Source organism: Anolis carolinensis, chromosome 1, assembly GCF_035594765.1.
Source record: "Anolis carolinensis isolate JA03-04 chromosome 1, rAnoCar3.1.pri, whole genome shotgun sequence".
Taxonomy (NCBI): domain Eukaryota; kingdom Metazoa; phylum Chordata; class Lepidosauria; order Squamata; family Dactyloidae; genus Anolis; species Anolis carolinensis.
The window spans coordinates 140040540-140062336 of NC_085841.1; the positions used below are offsets into that span (position 1 = coordinate 140040540).

The following is a 21797-nucleotide window of genomic DNA, read 5'->3' on the forward strand; positions in this document are numbered from 1 at the left end:
CATTGGGCCTACAGGTGCAGGCTTTGGGCCTACACACCCAGGCCTCACAGGACCTACAGCTGATCGATCCAAAAGACAGGCTTGGAGCCAATACCGGCTCCTGCCTACCTTTTGTTTTGAGTCAGTTTTTGTTTCATTGGGGGTCTTTCCGTTTCGTGCCATCCGAATGGACGATATGAAATGGAAGCACAAATGAAACAAATAGAGCAAATACCACACACATCTCTAATATCCACTTGGGAAAATACTCAAAACTAGCTTCTTGGCAAAACCAAGGATACAATTATGCGCATGCACCTTCAAGTTGGCTTATGGTGATCCAAACAAATTTCCTAGAGTTTTCTTACGCAAGGAATACTCAGAAGTAGTTTTGATAGTTCCTTCCTCCAAAATTTTGCCAACAGATCCCGGTATTCATTAACATTCACCAATCCAAGGAATAACCACACACTAACTAAAGCTCTCTCTGTTTAGCTTCCAAGATTAGATGGCATCTGAAACCTTTAGGACATTAAGGCCCTGTCAGGTATATGATTACTAAGTTACAATCTCTCTTACTAATACATGTCTCAAGTATCTGAAATGAAAATGTTATATTTGTGTTTCTTTCATTGTATGTGAGTTACTGTGGTTACGGTGTTTGGGACTAGGAAAATACAGGCTGAAGTTCCCCTTCAGCCATGGGTGACCTTGGGTTAGTCACATACCATTTCTCAGCTTGACTAACTCACATGCTTGTTGTGAACATAAAATGAAGGAGAAGAAGTTCATATATAATAGTTTGGAATTACTGGGAACATGATATAGTGTAAATATAGGAACTGATTATGTGCCTTCCTATAGAATGTTGTTTTTGAAATGCTTAGCATCTATGTATGTATGTAAGAGCAAATGTTTCTGTATCTAGGGAAGGGAACTTTTTTCTGGGGTAATTAAATTGTCAGTTCATGAGCTACAGGAAGCAAATATTCAGTTTTTCTTAAATAAATACAATTAGTCATGCCAATATATCCCTATTTTAGAAACATCCAAGTATTCTTCTTGTCTATATGGAAAACAGAATCAAAGAACTGCCCCAGCCATTTAGAAATCTTTAGTAATCCTGATGGGTAGTCAAAGACCTGGAAGTGTGTGTGTGTGTGACTGTGTGTGTGACTGTGTGAGCAATATTTTACTTTCAGTTGATTTTCACTCATAGATCCAATCCTTATGTAGTATATGAACTGTGAAATGAGGGGCTAAAACTGGAGCAACTTCCTGGATTACATTTTATCTCTTCTGATGTCTTCGGTGCCGAAAGAGTAATTCAAGAGCAATTTCCCACTAAATTGCTAAGGCTTCATGCATATATTTAAGAAACATATATACTGAGCAACACATAGAGAGAATAGATGCTCCCCCTTTTCAATACACATAACCCCTCCTCCTTCCACATAAATCCTCTGTTCATAAAACATTTGGACTTTCCTTACACACTGCATGGTGCATAGCTCGTCTGCCTGTCAATGTAAAGAGAAGATTTGCACACATCCCAGCTGAATCCAGCAACAGCAGACACATGCCTCTGGGCAACTGCAGGCTCTGAGTGTTTCCTCTCTCTTCTGGAATTGCTGCATGTTTCTTGCCATCAGGAAATCCTGATGGCAAGAAGATAGTTGCAGAACTTTTGCTTGGTACTGGGTTGCAACCTTCCCCCAGTCTCCCTCTCTCTTCTGTGTTCTTTCATTAACTCTGAATGGAGATGCTTCAGGAAAGTCTGAAAGGCTGAATTCAAACCCAGAGCACAGCCAAGTATGTCTGCAGCTGAGGTAGAGGATGGTCTCCTCGCATATAGGAACTGTTCATTGAATATGGAACTGAATGGAACTCGGGAACCTTTTGGGAAGCCCACGGCTGACTATGACGAGGAGGAATTCTTGCGGTACCTCTGGAGGGAATACTTGCATCCCAAGGAATATGAATGGGTTCTCATTGCTGGATATATTATTGTATTTCTTGTGGCTCTCATAGGCAACATCCTCGGTGAGTAGCATTTTGGATAGTTATTTCGGTATAGGTATTTCAAGCCTTTAGTGTTGCTTTGTAATGAGAAAACATTAAGCATCCAACAAACAGTTTTAGAGGCATGATTTCTTTTAAAATATAGTTTTAGAAAATGCTTTGTGTTGAATAAGTCATCAAGATCAATATGATCTCATTTGATTCTATTTATTCTGAGAGTCTGGATAGGTGGAATACTTACTTGTACTTTCCTGGCCAGCTAGCAAGCCATTGTAATGTGAACCTCTGAGAAAGTGATGAAAAGCATGCCTAATAAACTAATTTTTTTTTCATAAGCCCATTTATTACAAGGATTTCAGTGCACCTGTTAAATGGAGGATGAAATTGTACACATTTTTACCTGGGAGTAGGCTCCATTGCCATCAGTGGGATTAATTTTAGAGTAGACCATGTATACGATGGTGCTGTATGTTCCTCAGGCATATAGTATTTAAAAATTAATACAAACATCCAGCCTTCATAATAAGTTAATGAGGGACTAAGTATTCAACTGTGAAATTTCATCTACCAAAAGTCAATTTGTTTTTAGTAACTATCCACTAAGCGCAAGTGCTGAAACCTTCATGCTTCATTCATATTAACAGGAGTCTTCTGACAGGCATTTGACTCCCGTAGCTCCATTCATGTCAGCCAATTTGAGGACAGCTCTTTCTCACTCTATGCCACTTCATTCATGTTGCCAAAATTCTGAATGAAATTCTGAATGATGCTGTACTTTAGATTTCAATAAGCTATTTTTGCCAAGTCTCATTTTTTGTTATTCACATATCACCAAATGTTGATATTCTCGTTAATCTCTGCCAAGTTGGGCAAATTGTTCAGTTCTCTGAAGCTACTGACAGCAATGTGAATGAAATTATAAAGTGCTCTGGCTCAAATAACTCAATATTTCTTGTGTGTATATTGCTAATTGTTTAGAATTATCTGGAAATATATAAACCAATCCCATTCTTTGCATATTTTTGGTACCAAGTGATATATAAGTGATATATAATTTAATAACCAGAATCACACACACTTACAGCAAGTCATGACCCTTTAAGGTGGGCAGACTTGAAATTCATAGCATTTACTTTAGGATAATTTAATCTCATCCCAAGAGTCAGGAATTGTAGTCTGTTACAGAAATATATATAATTTGAATTCCTAGATTCAATTTGTTCTGTTTGAAAACTGAGCAGGGCTTGTAATCTTTCAATGCAAAAAAAATCACTTTTGTTTGCTCTAAACTAAGCAGGGAGCAAAAGAAAATGGAGAATATAAAATTGAGAATCCTTTATCTTGTTTGATGTGATTCAGACAAAGTAAAGAAAGCAGAAACTGAAAAAGTCAGCAATGCAGTGAGAATGGACAAATCAACAGGAAAAATTACAATATTATTTGGGGGGAGAGCTTTAAAAGAGACTAGAGGGATTAATATACAATGTGTAATTGTTTTCAAATTTTATATTTAAATTTATTGTATTCACATTGTTACGATTTGCTTTCTGGGTTTAAAAAAATCAAGCTGTGGATAATTTACTCAATGGATATAGAATCTATGGATATGAGGGGCCTATTTATTTGTTTCTACTGTGAGGAGGCTAATTCTAACAGCCAATGATCCCAATGCTCGAACTTGTAAGTCTTGTGAGATGAGATCCAGTGGTTAAACAGGTCCTTCCAAGGAGTCAAAACTATTGTATGAAGTGGCTGATACTTTCTTATTGTTTATCATCCCCCTATCCTTAGCATCTAGTATTCAGGGGCACACTACATTTCTATATGGAGGCTGTTTAAATATTATGAATCATACCTATGATAGGCTTTCCTTTAAAATGTTTTAATGTTCTTCCAGAGCCATCTAAACAGATGCAAGTACCACATTTAAAACAGTGGCTTTTGTGGTTATTTTAGTCCATGGACTCTGAACTAAAATCATAGGGACAAACACTTCAGACAAGTTCATGACTATTGCCTTGGTTAAAACTCAGCACCCATTAACTCCCTCCTCTCTCTGAAACACCCCCAGTTTGAAGGGTATTTTATTTCTAAGTGGGCTATCTTTTAAAAATGCTATATAAAACCAGAAGGGACATTAGGTAGTGAGGTGTGGCAAGTCCCATTTCAAAGAAGATCAAATTGACATCAGTGCCCATTGGATCCAGGATCAAGAAGAAGGGCCTCTCAGGTCATTGGTTAGGAAATGGAGCCTGGTGCTACCTGGTGGGTGACCAGTATGTGGCTGTGCATGGTTGACATATATAGGCACATCCAGGGACCCAGGCAAATATTATGTAATACAATCTAGATAGCCACTGTGTCATACTTGGAATGCAGGTGAAAAGCAAAACTGAAATCCCATCTGAGGTCCCTTCCACACAGCTGTAATAAATCCATATTGAACTGGATTATATGGCAGTGTGGACTCAGATAACCCAGTTGATAGCAGATATTGTTGGTTATCTGCCTTGATATTCTGGGTTATATGGAAGGGTCCTAAGTAAGCCCAGACATGTGTCACATGCATCATATAACCAAGAAATCATGCTTGTACAAATATTTCTAGAGCAGATTAGGGCATGTGTTTGGTGCTGGTTGACAGTCATTCTTCATGCTACTCAAATAGGATATTATTGCAAAGCAGTGGCATTCTATATTGTCATCATTGTCCCCTGTCCCCCTCTACCTTTTAATTCATGGAAGGAACCCATGAGTAGGTTCCTGAAAATACTTTGTTCCAACATTGACAGTGATGAAATACGTAACTATCACTGCTGCATGTGTGGGTATAAATTTTCTCTGCTCCACTTTCTTTTCCCAAGCTGTGACCATTCAAAACATCGGATTGTATTGCTCTATTTGCCCCTATTTTTCTTTAATGTAATTACACAATTTCCCAGTTCTTTCCTGCCAATACTCCGGTTTCTCGTAAGTTGTATAAGCAATGCATTCCCTTCAAGATATTATTTGGTAAAGTTATTACTTGGTGTGTTCAGATACATTCATGCATATGCTAACAGTCCTGATTTGGAATGTTGTGTGGTTTTCGGGCTGCATTAGCAGCATTTTCTCCTGACATTTTGCCTCCCTCTGTTGCCGGCATCTTCAGAGGATCTGATGGAGATAAAAGCAAGTGTAGCATATACATGCTGGTATGAAATGTCCAGGGTGAGATTTGTTAGCTCAGATTATTTTTTGAATGTAGATGCACACCCTTAATTGTGATCTGGTGCACTGGATTAAAATAGGCAAATATTGCCACTGATTAGAATCCTTGGAGTTCTGTTGGCTCTAAAATTCCAAAATGAGGTCTGACATAGATAACTGCAGTACCTAGTGGCTGCCTGTTCTAAGGTGGACAAGATTGGGAATTGCAATATCCATATTGCAACCCAAAATGGCATTACTGTGCAATCACAAAATGGCACAGTAACAAAAACACAAAATGGTGAACTCTCACAATATCAACGCAAATCTCCAAGCTGAGCAGTTTTTCCAGTCAAAAAAGGGGCTGTATGGGCTAGGAAGGGGAAAGCTTGGGTTTGGAGGAGTAGTCTTGAAGACTAATATGGTAATTTAGTAATGTAGTATTGTAATGTAGATGACAGGGTAAGCACTGTGATTTGTGTTCATTTAGTATTATTAGGGGGACTGTTAGAAAAAGGGACTATGTCAGTATGTTCCACCATTCTATGATAACAGGTTTGCAATGCTTAAATGTGGTATTAGACCATAGTGCGGTAACCTCCTTAGAGACTACAATGCTTATAAAGACCAGCAGGAAGTGGATGTAGTTACTGTAAGACAGACAGGAATCGGCAGAATGCAGGCAAAGTAGGTACAATGCGGCCCTCAATACGGCCTTGAAGCCATGGCACTGTCTCATGGACAGAGGAAAGCACACTGCTTTACCGTTGTTAATGTTTTCATTTTGATTACAAGATGGTGTCCTCTACACAAACAGTGACCATCCAAACGGCCCTGTACAGATTTTGCTTTACTTTTCCATGATGCTGCTCTTGGCTTATAAAGTGAGTAAATGAATGAACGAATGAATGAATTCGCCAGAGATCAGCACTAGTCCAGTCAAAGTTGCTGGTTTCCAGTTCAGAATATCATTCAAGGAACGTAGCTACCGTGTTTCCCCAAAAATAAGACAGTGTCTTATATTAATTTTTGCTCCCAAAGATGCTCTAGGTCTTATTTTCAGGGGATGTCTTATTTTTCCATGAAGAAGAATTCACATTTATTGTTGAACCAAAAAATGAACATTTATTATATACTGTACAGTAGTTGTCATCATAAACCAGCATAACCAGACAAACTGTAAATCCTATCAAGAATTTCTTGTTACTAGCAATATTTCCATGTACAACACTTTATGGTACGTACATTTACCGATCCTGCATGCTCTGGTGTTCTGTTCGGCAGGCATACTTCCAAACAAAAACTTTGCTAGGTCTTACTTTCGGGGGAGGCCTTATATTTAGCAATTCAGCAAAACCTCTACTAGGTCTTATTTTCTGGGGATGTCTTATTTTAGGGGAAACAGGGTAGTAAATGGCTTCTGGAATGTGATTTAATGCAAATAATAATAATAATAATAATAATAATAATAATAATAATAATCCTGAGTTAAAAGCAGATGTCTTTAATATTGAAGAGTCATATTGCCCTGCATCAATGACCAAATGATCTCCCAGTTGTTGAGCCATATTTGTCTACATTGAATGATGTGATGATATTTGCATGCTTTGCAATAAGCTTCTATTTCAGGAATGTGGTTATTTATTCAACGCTATGTGATATTTGCTTGTTATGACAGCTGGGCTCAAAGGAAATCATTAAGTATTTGTTGACCTTTATGGAAACACTATGAGTCCTTTAGATCTCATAGTGTTTCCATAATTCAGAGCAGTGGGATCCATGTCTGTAAGTCTCAAATAGGAAAAAAAATGTGACTGCCATCCCACTGGGAATGTAGTATGTTGTGCACAGTTTAGAATCAGTATTGCATGATGTTCCCATGAGGGGAACTATTGTAGCTGTTAGCTGTTCCAGAGGGAGCAGAGCCTACGCTAAGCAACCAATTTTCCTGTTGTGCAATGGCTGCAATTTGTAGCAGCATTATATGTAGCAGGACAGGCTATCCTTGTGCAGTGACTATGGACCCTTCCAGATAGGCCCTATATCCCAGGATCTGATCCCATGTTTTCTGTTTATCCAAGATTATCTGTCAGTGAGGACTCCTATAATCCAGTTTAAAGCAGAAAACCTGGGATCAGATCTTGGGATATAGGGCCTGTCTGGAAGGGTCTTATGTAAGGGCCCTTCCACACAGCCATATAACCCAGAATATCAAGGTATATAATCCACAATATCTGCTTTGAATTGGGTTATAATATAATCCAATTCAATGTGGATTTTATACAACTGTGTGGAAGGGGCCTTAGGAAAGGGTGGAGGGTCAATAACCTCCTTCCACATCCACAGTAATACCTAATAGACAGAAGAGCTGCACTGTTGTAGCTGCATCTGACAAATGTGGGATCTTTTCTGCATAAAATAATATAATATTTTTGAACCAGACATGTATTTTGCATGAGACATGTTTTCTGCACAAAAATCTGCAATCTAGCTAGAAAACTGTCCAAAAAAGTCTCCAAATGCAACAGTACTCATGGGAGTTCTCCTTTACCCAATTCTGGGCCATGGTTATCAAAATAAGGAAGGAAAAAATATGAGCTTGGACTTTCATCCATATTGGCCCCCAGTTATTCCAGTTCCTTCATGTTTTTTGAAACCACAGCCCATAAGCTTAAAGACTGTCAACTACATCAGACCACAATCTGTCACAGGCCTGAGATGACTTCGCCCATAAAAGAGCTGTGCAGGAATATTATATCTAATAATATTAAATAATATAATATAATATAATATAATATAATATAATATAATATAATAATATTAGCATACATAAAAGCTGCTGGACATGTTGTTTGTGCTGAAATAGTTTTTTCACTAGAATTTATTCCCATCCAGGAATACATTCCTCACATTACTTTATGGCTAGAAAATTCCATAAGACACACTAACTAATGATCACTTGAGCCCATCACAACACTCTGGGTCATTCTGGGTCAAAATGTACAAAACTATTTTTCAGTTATTGGCTCACAAAAGTTAACCAGAACAAAGTTATTTCATTTTCAGTAAGATTCGGAGAAAAGCAGCTAATCTAGAAGAGTCGTGAAAGGGCAGCAAATTCTTAGCTGTTATTTTCTTTGATTGGCTAGCAATCAAAAATGTAGGATTCTTTTTTTAGGTATCAGAATAAAGCATCTAGCTCTGTACTTTGTCCTGAGATGGGAAATTGGCTTCTTCAAACCAGACAGTAAAAGATCTTTGATCTGCCCTGAGAGAACTTCTGCAGATGACAGTGAGAGATAACCTTTCAAATAAATGCCACAATAGAATTCACAGTTAATATCTTCTAGTATATTTTGACATCAATCTGGGATCTTCCAGAAATCAATTTGACTATAACTCCAAACATTCCCAGATGGCATGCTAACTGGCCCAATTGGTATTGTAGGTTAAGATATCTAGAGAGCTCCAGTTTGGAGAAGACAGTTTCAGATAATTATATATTTGTCCAAGGCACTGAAATGGGATCAAAACTTCTCAGAATGCATCCTGGAAGAAAATGCCTTCTAAAAACATTGGAGCTTGAATTATTCATTGGAATAGTGTTAATCAGTTCTCTTTCCCTGATGGAGTTCCTTATGTTCCCTGGCTTAACGTTCATTTCTGGTATTTATCTATTTCCTCCTCTGCTTCATTTATTTCATTAGGTCAGTGGTTCCCAACCTTTGGGATTCCAGCTGTTTTGGACTTCAGCTCCCACAGTTCCTAGCAGCTGGTAAACTGGCTGGGATTTCTGGGAGCTGAAGTCCAAAACACCTGGAGGCCCAAAGGTTGAGAACCACTGTATTACATCAACTATCTCAAGTTTTTTATCTCTAGATTTTCTACTCCTTGCTCTTCCCAAGTAGACTACAGCTTGCCCTATTCTTGCCTCACATGCTATTAGCTCACAGCCATAGAAGCCTCAGCTCCAGGCAGATACTATTTAGAGTAGAGTCTCACTTATCCAACATAAATGGGCCGGCAGAATGTTGGATAAGCACTATAATTCTGTAGTGTAAAATAGCCCTACAAGCAGAGATGGTGGCCATGCTGGCTGAAAGATTTGGGGAGTTTTAGCAAAACCTCTGGCAAAACCTCCCCAACCTTTGGGGAAGAGGCATTTGATTTTTGGGTGCATTCACTGTAGAAATAATGCAGTTTGACACCATTTTAACTCCTTTGGCTCAGTGCTATGGAATCATTGGATTTGTGGTTTTGCAAGGTCTTTAGCCTTCTCTTATAGAATTTAGCTATGGCAGGTAAAGTAGTGCAAAACTAAGTTAATTCTATAGTATAGAACCAACCTTATGTCCATATTACAAATTGCTCCAAAGATGACAGTATGGCAACTTTATTTTAAAAAGGCAGTGTAACTGTACTGTTTTTAAAGTAATGCTATCATTTTCATAATGGAAATGTAGCATGCTGTTGTTGTATTAGACATTCTAATGAGTTAATAGGAACTCAGTGCCTTTAATAACTGCACACAAGACTGAAGTTCCATTTGTGCAGTTTCCCCAGGATGCTGAAGAAATGAGAAAGGAGTAGGCATGGAGTGGGCATTGCTCCAAACTAACTCATGGGCCAGAAGCAGCTCTCTGAGATTTTGATCAGGAGTTTTCAAGTACTCACTAAATATGTCAGGGTTTGGACCTGATGATACATGCATACAATTTTTGCCAAAATAAAGGTGGTAAGAGAATATATTGAGAGTGGTGGTTTAGAATATATTTCTCCTAAACACCTATCACAAACACACTCTGAGCACTGATGGCAGTTTACAGTGGGTGGGCCCTTGGTATCCACTAAGGATTGTTCAGGGTCACTTGAATCAGAATGTTGATTTAATAGTTGTCATTTTTAGAGCACTTTTGTTTGATCTGAAGCCATGAACAAGCAGTGTAAAAGTAGACTTTGGATAACATTTACAAGTGGGGCACATCCATTCTTTTATTCAAAAGGGATCTTTTTTGTATGCCTTGTCTACATGCTACATCAAGATATGATATCCCATAATTTGCAACTTAATGAGATTACCCTTTGTCCTACTTTTTGTGTTATTAAATTCACTTGTTTTCTTAATTTGTATGTTACAACCCTAACTGACTGAATGGTTTTCTGTATGTGTAGTTTTTGATACTGTAGAGGCACCATAAGACATCGCTTGGCTTGACTCACAGTCACAGCTGATATAAAATGGTTTCAAAACATTGCACTTCTAAGATATTTGATTCTGTTAGATACATCTCTGAAGCAGCTAACATTTGGAAAAATACACTGTTACTACTCTCACAGAACAAAACTTGATTATGTCTCTGCTTCCAGTTGACTTGTATTTCAGCTGTGCTTGGAATTTATCACACTTTCAATCACCTTCTGCTTCACAGGGAAACATTCTCTGAATAGCAATAGAGCCAGACTTTGGGCTTAAATGCAGATGCCTTTATAACTCAGCATGCTCTTAGAGGGTGTTTGTGTTGAATCTTGCTTCAGTTATTTAATTTTCCAAGCATTGAGACATGTTAAGTTCTACATGGAAAGGCACTGCAATTTTATCTGTGCTTGTGACTTCACCTAGATGAGAAAATTCATGTTGCCCACTTCCAAACAAGACTGTGAGTGATTATGTAGCAATATTGTTGTGACTTACACTCAATAAATATGATTTGTAATCAGACGTTTAGATGGAAAGATGCCTTCTACCATCTTCCAGACAAGAGTCCAGGTAAGGAGGTTTTGCCTCCTGGAACCCTTGCCACCTTGGGAAAAGGAAACCTCATTTAAAAAATACAAGCTGGAATATTCCATCCACAATTCCTCCTGTTGGCAAGGAAATAGTCATATCATTGCATTCAGGATAACAAGCATACTTAAACATCTTGTTTATCCCTAATGAATGGTAAATCTTCTGAAATGGCAGTTAAGAGTCACTTGTAGTTAAGAGTCGTTACCACAAGGTGACAGATGTCACATTCATATCTGTCCTTTGCATACAGACACATTTTCCCCCTGCACTAAATGCATGGACCCTTTTCTTCTGAACTCCCCATAGGATAACATTAAGACCATGTTTTGCCAGACCCAAAGGTTTGACCTTCACTCCAGGTGACAACTGCTAAATTAGGGACATAAGGATAGGCAGTGGGGCAATGCAAAAATAGGATTCAAGAGACTTGAGGGGCAAAATGAAGAACAAGAAGAAGAGGAGGAGGAGGAGGAGGAGGAGGAGGAAGAGGAAGAAGAGGAAAAAGACTTTACAGCATGCAGAGAGATTTCCACAGAAGCTCCATGGAAGCAAAGAGAAATCCCAGGGGTATCATAGGTTTCTACAGGGGCAAAGCAAAGGCAGCTATTCCAGCGGAAGAACTTCAAAAGATTCCAGAGACTCCAGAGAAAGGCCCCACAGCTTTCAGCAGAAGCTCCGGCAAACAAGCAGATGTCGAAAGATTTCCCAAGAAAGGCCAGCAGAACCTCCAACCCCCACCCCCCACCCCCCTCACTCAGAACCTGCTTCTCTGCTGTATTTGGACTTTTCTTGACCACAGAGATTGAGAACGCACACACACACACACACACATGTTAGTCTGAAGATCTTTTCAGTTTTGCGGCACTACTCCTTACCCTTCATAGATTGGTCAGGAGTAGCTGACACCCTTTTCTGTCTTTTTAATTAAGAAATCATCACATTTGCTTTACCTGACCTTTTTCTTTTTCAGAGTCACTTTTGAGTGAATTGTCTGTTTTAAAGTCCTTAGCCTTTCTCCCAGAGAACTGGAAGAACTTTTTCCCCAAACCAGTAACACAAGACGCTAGTCTTATCAAAACTGTGAAGGTGTATTTGGGTGGCTCCTCGTGCATTGCCAACAAGAGAATATGCATCACCAAGAGGAGGATAGGAAACATGGATTTGCATAAGATATGTGTATTTATATAGGCAGATTTGCAAATATTTGCTATATACAATAACCTCACCACTGTGAAGAAAACTGTAACCAAGAGATCAATGTCTATTGAATCTGCTGTCCTGATACTAACTGATGATAGACATTTTTTAAGGATTTTTAAGGATTCTATTTGATGCTGGTGCAATGTAAAGCTGAATCAACTTACTTATGTGTGCATAAGTTCCTCTTCGATATGGCAGCAGTACAATGTCTAGGGACACCTCCATAGCCAGTCAGTGGCCATATGAGTTGGGACACAGAGATGTGCCTTGACATTGTCCAACTGATCCTGCACTGTGATGGAAGAATGGGCATCTCTTTCTTCAATGGCCAGAAGAGCCGTTATGTTGCTGAAACTCCCAGTTGCATTTGGTAAGTAATTGCAGGAAGATATACACCTTTATCTCTCACTACACTTCACATTAGACAGATTTCACACTGACTATCAAGAAATGATTGCTCTTTGTAATGTAGGGCATATGGCCTCGTGACTCTGCACACTGTCACAGTTTCTGATTGCCCAGATTGGAAGTTCCATGTTCTTTCCAGGGCTTGGCCTCAAGGCAGATAAGGTTGCCATCCTGCTGACAGTAAGCAGGCATTAAAGGAAGATCCATTGAGTGATAGGAACCCCCTACATTCTGTGTTAAGCTTCATGATCAAAGAAAAGTTAGAAAATTATAAATGAATAAAATCTGTCTTCTATCTCCCACAATAGAAAATGACACTTGAAAAAATTGTAAGGCATGGGCATGGAGCAAAATTCATGCATCTTCTTCTCTAAAGAAGCACTTTGATTTTGCAACTAAATGTTCTTTAACAATAGTTTATGGGGACACAGGTAAATGCTCTTAAGGATTCCAATATTCATTACTGATGTGTTGTTGAACCAACTGCTGAATGTATAGTTAACCTATACATAACTTCCATTGAAACAAAAATCCACTCTATCTGGGGCTAACAATAGGATTCTAGAATAATAAGCATTTTTCCACCCTGTTGAAGGTATCCTCCCAATCCCATTTCCAAACATTATGTTGTGAGATGCTAAGAATGTGTTTTGAATAGTTTAGTTCTTAAACAGAAATACAGTGCAAATTACAAAACTGATGTGAAAGTGGTTGTTATATAACACAAAGAATGTCAAGGTAAAATATCATGAATATTCTACCATGAATAGTCTTATGCAGATGTCGGTCCCATAATGTTCATTGAGGCTTATACCTGCAGGTGGGCATAAAATTACACTGTGAAATATACATATTTATGTACCTGCTAGGTTGTGGACAGAATATTTTGCTGAAGATAGCACAGAAAACTCTGTGCACACCTGAATAAAAGTGAAAAGGCCAAAACTAACAAAATGAATATTCAACAGGAAGAAATGTAGGGTACTGCACTTAGCCAGAAAAAAATGAAATGCACAGGGCTCCACAATTCAAGAAGGGAATACACAAGTGGAACATACCCAGAAAAGGGTGATTACAATTGTATTTCTGGAAACCAAATCCCCTAAGGAACAACTCAGGTAGCTGAGTATGTTTAGCTGGAGAAGAGAATGTTAAGAGTTGACATGGCAATCACATTTAAATATCTGGAAGGATATTATATTGAAGATTGAGCTTTTTTTCTGCTGTTCTAAAGACAAAGACATGGAGCAATGGATTCAATCTACAGGAAAAGAGTTTCCACTTAAATATTAAGAATAACTTCCTCGTGGTAGGAGCTGTTTGACATTGGAATATCTGCCTTGGACTCTTCTTCACTGGAGGTTTTTAAACAGAGACTGGATGTCCATATATCAAGAATTCTTTGATTGGTTGTTCCTGCATGGCAAGGGTTGAACTGGGTGGCCCTTGGAGTCTCCTTCAACTTCGTGATTCTACAACTAGTACCTAGTCAACATATTTGGGCAATGGGTGCAGAAAACTTCTTAAATGTAGTTTCTCTTCAAGGTAGCCCATAATATGTTAAACAATTACCAATCTGCTGGCCTTTCACAACACCCAAAATCTGCTGCTCTAGATGGTTCTCTTAGTCTTCCTCTAAGTGCAGACTTGGTAAAGAGAAGTAATTCCTAGAATCTTCAAATGGATTTCTAGAAGGACTTACTGGCTTTTGTGATGAATGGACACAGGAGATGGAGTGAGCTGTCTAATGGCTAGTGTGTCAAAAATCAAAAGCTGTAGCATGCACTCTTTTCCTTAACTATCTGTTCAGTCTTCTTATGCTAATACCTTTCTGTTTAACACTTAATGTTTTGTTAAACTGAAATAATTCTGTGTGTGATTATGTCAAGACAGTTCTAACCCACCAGATAGGGTAGGAATCATGAGCATTCATTTCCTTTTAATTGCTATTATTTGCTGATTTGTCACGTGCAAAACATAACCAACAACAAGGCAGTTTGAGTTCTCATGTTGTTCTTTTCATTTATATAAACACATGTTGGAAATGATGACTAACAATAGTAAAAAATGAAAACCACAGGCTGTTTTCATCAGATTTATACTTTACATGCCAAACTGCTCCAGAAGGTCTGTATGATGCCAAGTAAAAAACAGCTGAAGTCGTGCTGCAGGAATGATAGATTTTCAAGCAGACAATAGGATGGCAGTAAAAACTGGCAAGGAAAAGGGGGGACATAGACACTGTCAATTAGGAATGATTTCCTTTGTTTGGCAAAGCCATACATGAAAACAGCAGTCATGTTTTGCATCAACTGGAATTTTTTCATGCTCCCCACAGTCAGCTCCCCCAACACACACAAAATGTTTTTCATTTTCAGATGGAAAAGAAAATACAAGAATCCATCATCACTTGGTCTGCATCCATCTGTTCTTTCATATTTTACTGTATTTAATCCTAAGGTTTAAACATGTATCAGTCCTGTCACAACTTCTTAATACACTTCAGCACTTCCCTGACAGAATTCCCAAGTATTTGTATATGAGGTTTTAATACATTTTTCAACTCCAGGAAATGTTGGAATTCATTGTTCTTCAGTAGGATGACTTCAAGATGCCTGATATTTTCCATCCTTTGTTTGGCTTGCGCCTACTCTCTAGCATAAGAAACATTACTTCCTAAAATAGCGAGGTGTACTTATTTCTGACAGTTCCAGATAGGAGTTTTCATAATTTTTCAAAGGCATGCTAACAGACCCGAAGTATCTTTGATTCGTGGCATACATATAAATCATTTTTGGGAGTCTTACAGAATTCTCTATCAGCTTTGTACCATCACTAAAAGCCCTCCACAAACCTGCTGTTGCGACTCAGTTAACCCCTCCCCCTGAAATTTTTCAGTTTTTTTTTAAATCCTAGTTTACTCATGAATTTTAACTGGTTAACCAAATCTCCATGAGTGTCCACTGAAATTTATCTGTCTCGAGTGTCCACTGAAGTTTATTGATGGAGCCTGATTTCTAAATTATTTTACGTTATGAAACTGCTCTTCATGATTAGCTTAAAAAAAAGTTTCACCACCTCCTGAATTTTATTTTATTTTTATTTTTTTGTTTTGGCCCTGTGTAGGGTCATGTTCTCCTGGTGTTTGACCTGCACCTCTGGCTTGCATCTTCAGAAGATGCCACAAGATGGCTCATTGCTGTGCATCCAGCTGCTGGAACACAATCAGGCAGTTTTCTACTATTCCTATCCCACCCTCCTCCACCAAGTAAATAGCCTTATGAGGGCAAGGAGGATACATTAAATAAAGGGTGACTTTATGGAATGGCAGAGGAGATGTAGCACATGCCACATCTTCCTGATTTAGAATTTTAGGCATAATTTTCTCTTCACAGTTCATGATGTTTCAAGCCTCAGTATTCAAAACTTTTGATGTACTTCTAATTCATTGTATGAGTCTGTTCTTCATGAGCAATGACATGTTCTCCAACGCACCCAAGTTCTTCCTTTCCCATGTGCTCCAGGTTTTTTTTTAAAGAAGTCATCTTTGTTTTTTGTTTTTATTCAACAGGAAAAATCTAAGATGGGGCAGAAACTCAAAATTAAATCTAGCATGATAAGTATGTAAAAACTGCACACATGCAACCTCAGAAGAGATTCACGTGAACAGCCTATAGATAGCAGCATTTAGCATTTAAGCTTGAGAAAACTTGCAAAGCGTCATGATGGTGTGACAAAAAAACCCTTGTATATAAATGAGGAGGTACAGAGCAACCTATCGTTATGTGACATAGAAATCCTGCCTCCTGCACCACATGAAAAACAACCCTGTGAGGGCACTTAGCTAATGAGAACAGAAGCCTCAAGGAGTTAAACACAAAACACCAGGGAACAGATTTAAAAACCCAATCTTTCCATGCTGGAAGCAGAAAGAATTAAGGCAAAAAAGTACATAAGAAAGCAGATTATCTTATCATTGAAAAACACAACCATTTGTTTGGTGGCAGATGATATAACACCTGGACAGACACCAAAAAATCTAAATGAGGCACACTTTGCCAGACACCCTCCTCTTCTCCAATAGTGCAAGATAACAAAACATAGTTGATGATAAATCAATATTCGAGGAATCAGATATCAACAAATCATATTTTCTGATTAACTCTGTAGAGAAATGAGCTAGGAAGAACAAACAAAAAAATACCAAAGATTTTCAGGAAACTATATGCCTTGTGATAAAAATAAACCTTGGTACACACAGAACCAGATATTTAAATCTCAGTTTAACTTCGTTGAACTGCATTATATAAGTCAACATTGACCACATAGTGAAAATTCAAATTCTGGGGTGCTTGAGCTGGAAAGCTACTATATAATCACACTGGAGGACACAGCAAGGATCACAAATTTTGGAGAGTGAGACTTGTCTCTTTTTTATCACATAATTTGATACATGCTGTTGCTATACATAGGGATGCCCTGGGCATACTTCTCTCAGTTGTATACATACCATATATACTTGAGTATAAGCTGACCTAAATATAAGCCGAGGCACCTAATTTTACCACAAAAAACTGGAAAAACTTGTTGACTCAAATATAAGATGAGGGTGAAAATGCAGCAGCTACTTGTAAATTTCAAAAATAAAAATAGATACCAAAAAAATTATATTAATTGAGGCATCAGTAGGTTAAATGTTTTTTAATATTTACATAAAACTGTAATTTGAGATAAGACTGTCCAACTCTGATGACCTATATATTCGAGTCTAAGATGACCAGAATATAAACTGGCCAGGACCCTCACTCGAGTATAAGCCAAGGGGGGCTTTTTCAGCCCTAAAAAAGGGCTGAAAAACTCAGCTTATACTCAAGTATATATGGTACATTTAATTCTACCCTCAAATTCATATCCATGTATTTCCCGTGGTATAAATTAGGAAAATGTTATATTTGGGAGGCTTATGTGAGCTGTAGTCCAAAAATAACATTTCCAAGCCCTAGTTTTGCAGAGATGATTTGGAAAACTATTTTAAGAGAAGGGGAAATCCATCCTCCCTGGAGATGCTGTCCCATCAGAGAGGAACAAGGTTGGATTTGACCTATAATACTTTTATGGGAAAACCAATAATGAGAACAACTCTGCTCTTGGAAACTAGAGTTTATAACTTGGAATTTTTTTTTAAAAAAAAACTTGCTGAAATGAAATAACTTAACATTCACTGACACATTGTGGCAAAATGAACAAACTGCAGCCTTTGGAAATGACTTTTCTCACTCTCCCTGCTTTCCGCTCTGCTTTAACTATCTAGCACAGAAGTAAAATCCTAGTCAGAATCTGTGAGAAAACTGATTTCTTTTGCCTTTGTTAGACAAATGCAGGTTGGTAAATGTTATGCAATAAGACTCTTAAAGAAAGAAGATTGGAGGGGACACAGTTATGACTCTTGCTCAAAATTGCATGCCTTCTTTCATCACACCTGTTGCCTTAAGAGCCTTCTTTTATTCTGATTGGCTGTTTCCCAATGTTTCTTTCACTGTACTGATTATTCTGTGCAAATACAGTTTGTGTTGCAGTTTGGAAAAACCATCACATGAGAACAGTTACCAATTACTTCATAGTAAACCTCTCCCTGGCTGATGTCCTTGTCACCATCACTTGTCTTCCAGCAACTTTAGTGGTGGATATCACAGAGACCTGGTTCCTTGGTGACAGCCTTTGCAAGGGGATCCCTTATTTGCAGGTATTGTCCACCAGTTTGGGTTATACATTTTCAAAATAAAAAATGAAGAGAGTATAACAGAGTATAACAATAGCTGTGTGTTTAACTAAATGTGTGATTGGGTCTCCTCTATAGGTATTGCTTCATATGTATCAAGGCTTTCATACAACTAGTCTGTATATGGCTGTATAATCTGACCCTATATCTGTGGAGCTGAGACCTACAGTTTTATTTGCTTGCATCTGCCAATACATATCAGGCATTTTCTAGTTCCTCCAGACAATTTTATGGTGTACTTTCATTTCATGTTAACCATAGACTGTATTGGAGGACTCCGTGATGCTTAGAGAAGTGTCCTTTAGATATTCTTCTGCTAGACGTTGTTCATTCAGTCGGGTTCACTGTTACTTGTGGTTTCACACATTCAAGTAAAGTCCTCAAATGCATATTCCATGGCTATGGGAGCCATACTTTCTTCATAATATGCATTGTAAACAATAGCACTACTTGCTTGAGAAAGTGAGGTTGTACATTCAGCAAAATGTATGAATATATATATATATATATATATATATATATATATATATATATGGTTACCAGTCTCCAAGACAGAATCATAGAATAATAGAGTTGGAAGAGACCACATGGGCCATCTAGTCTAACCCCATGTCATACAGGAAAAGCACAGCCAAGGTACCCCTGACAGATGACAGATAGCAGCTGGTGTCTCAAAAGGTATGTTGCTTCCACAGATCTTCAGCAGGAATGCTGCAACAACGTTTGGGCATCTAAAAAAAAATTCCTCTCTCCAGTTCTGCCATATACCTTCTTGGTAGGATTTTACCAAATTCTCCTTTCTGCAAATTTCCACAATTGGATGGCCCAGAAACAGTATGCTCTGCCATCACTGGCCAATCTGGCCTATGCAACATCACAAGGGCCCATACTCCAGTTCCTGAAATATCAGGAAACAAGACTGGGCTGCATTGTATCCCCTAATCCAACCTGTTGCCTTCCTTCAGTAGTTGCAAATAATGCCTTTCCATGGATATTTATTTTATTTATGCAGGATGCAGCACTATTCCTAGCCCTTAGGCAGTGAAATGTCTTGGGCTGGTCCTAACTGCAAACAAATATAACTCTTTCTGGTCTTCTTTCCACACCCTAAAAGTAAAAATAAAAGAACATATCAAGAGAACAAAAGCTCAACAGGAGGAAGTCTACTGGGGCCCAAAAACCTTTTATGGAGGTGTCCAAATGACGCCTCTGGTAAAGAGGATCAATTCATGACAAGGCAGGTAAATCCTGCTTTGTCCCAAATTAATTTGATACTCCATTAGATCTGCACCTTCCTGAAAGGCCCAGGTCTAATGGGTTATGGGGCCTGTGGGGACTGATTGATGGGACTGCTTCAGCCTTTACAGCCCATCTCGGTTCTTCAGGCTTCCAAAAGCCTGGAGAACCAAGGAGGGCACCTCTTCTTTCCAACTCCCCCGCCCCCAAAAAGCCCTTAAAAAAAAAACCATGGCAGCAAGCCTTCTGCCATGTAGGAATTACATGCCAGGAAGTGGGGGGAGGAATCGCTCCTGGCCCCCCTGTCTCCTGGAGCACCATTTCTGTGCACCAGGAGGCCTACCAGAGGAATGACATGGCAGCCCAGAAAGTTTTCTTTTATTTTAAGGGCTTTTTGGGATGGCCCCATGCCAGCATACTAGTTACTTTAACCCAGTTTTGCCCGCATTAAATTGCTCTCTAGAAGCACCCTGATTTAGGTCAGAACTACACTCACTTACTCAAACATAAAAGAGTGCTTGAATTGCACACCACATATTTTAAAATACTGTGTTATTTAGCTCTTAATCATATCTAGCACTTTCTTCACTCAAAGTAGGCAAGGGAATAAACCTAATTTCTGAGCAATGTCTCTTTTGAACACATACAGGAAGCTTGTGCATTACGCTACCTTTTTCTTCTGTCTCCTTTTCCTCTGCTTCCTCCTTCAATTGGCAATAATATAAAAGCACACACACACACAGTTTAAGTCCTACTTAGAACCTAAACCAATACAGATACACATATATCTAGAGCTTGAAAAAATTACTTTCTCAGATGGCCATTTGTACTATTCCTCAACCAACAAGTCCTGTGGCATGCTGATTGGAGTGGCGGTCTGGGAATTGCTATTCAAAAAGCAACTTTTTAACTTTGAGTTTGTCATCTGCTCTTTCTGAGAAATACACATTAAGCCTGCTTTTCTTAGTTCCACTAATTTAACTGCAATTAGCAATGGCTGGATTGTGATGCAAAAACCAACACCTTTTTGCATGAGTTATATATGCTGCTTTCATGTTTGTTTTCCCTTTTTAGACTGTGTCGGTCTCTGTTTCTGTATTAACTCTCAGCTGTATTGCATTGGATCGGTGGTATGCAATTTGTCATCCTTTGATGTTCAAAAGCACAGCCAAACGGGCTAGGAACAGCATTATCATTATCTGGATTGTGTCCTGCATAATAATGATTCCTCAGGCCATTGTCATGGAGTGCAGCAGTATGTTTCCGGCATTAGCTAACAAGACCATCTTATTTACTGTCTGCGATGAGCACTGGGGAGGTGAGTAGAGTTCATCCTATGCTTGGAATTTCCCACTGCCAGAATAAATGGAAAACACAGGCTAGAATCTTATATCTTAAGGGCTGTCTGATTCCACATGAGCTTGTCAGCAGTCTATGCATTAAGATCAGCCTCAGAGTCCCAACTTTAAGTCTTATGGCTGTCAGAAGTGGAGACTGAAGATATGCTCTTTGGTAGTATTACATCTTAGAAAGCTCCCCCTTCATATTCTTTGTTCCAACACTTGTTTTGCTGTGATAGTTAAACAAGTTTAAATCTGTAGTAACTCTTTGGTCAAGTTATCTATGGGAGGCCATCAGAAGAGGGAGTAATATTCAATAATAATAATAATAATAATAATAATAATAATAATAATAATAATAATAATAATAATAACAGAAAACACTGATTGGAGAATGCTGTGTCGCCATTCAAGGCCTATACCAGTGGTTACCAGGAAGAAAACAAGGCCTCCTGTACGCATGCAAATCACTACAGTTGTATGCATAGGGATGTGAGGAACCAATTTAGAGTAGCAAATTGATTCTCCTATAGCTCCAGATATTTTGCACGAGGAAGGAAAGAATGTGCAAAATGGGGCACACTCTGATGGTATTTCAAGAGGCAGTTTACCATGGGTGGTCCTGGAACCAAACCCCAGTAGATACCAAGGGCCCACTGTACTCCCCAACACTTCTTGGTTTCACTCCCAAACCTAGTAGACACCTTATGTCTTGCAAAATCAGATGAGTATACTTTGCTCCCTTTTACATTCTCTGTAAAGGCCCTGTCTTGTTTCCCTTCTAAGGCTGGACCTACAAGGCCTTATAATGCAGTTACAGAACGAAGATCAACTTCATTGAACTGGATTATATGGC

The 21797-nt window shown here is 38.6% G+C and overlaps 1 protein-coding gene across 2 annotated transcripts in view; it reads left to right on the plus strand.

Moving 5' to 3' along the window:
- The first annotated feature begins 1006 nt into the window (after positions 1-1006).
- hcrtr2 (hypocretin receptor 2) overlaps positions 1007-21797 on the plus strand; it is a 31918-nt gene continuing 11127 nt past the window's right edge. Inside the window, exons 1-3 of one of the 2 annotated variants that reach the window (XM_062983133.1) lie at positions 1007-2022; positions 18256-18329; positions 20676-20919. In XM_062983133.1, coding sequence (XP_062839203.1) covers positions 1794-2022; positions 18256-18329; positions 20676-20919 — 547 coding nt within the window. In that variant the 5' untranslated portion in view covers positions 1007-1793. Of the gene's footprint in view, positions 2023-18150; positions 18330-20675; positions 20920-21797 lie in introns of both variants that reach the window. The other variant, XM_003226072.4, reaches the window with a different exon arrangement.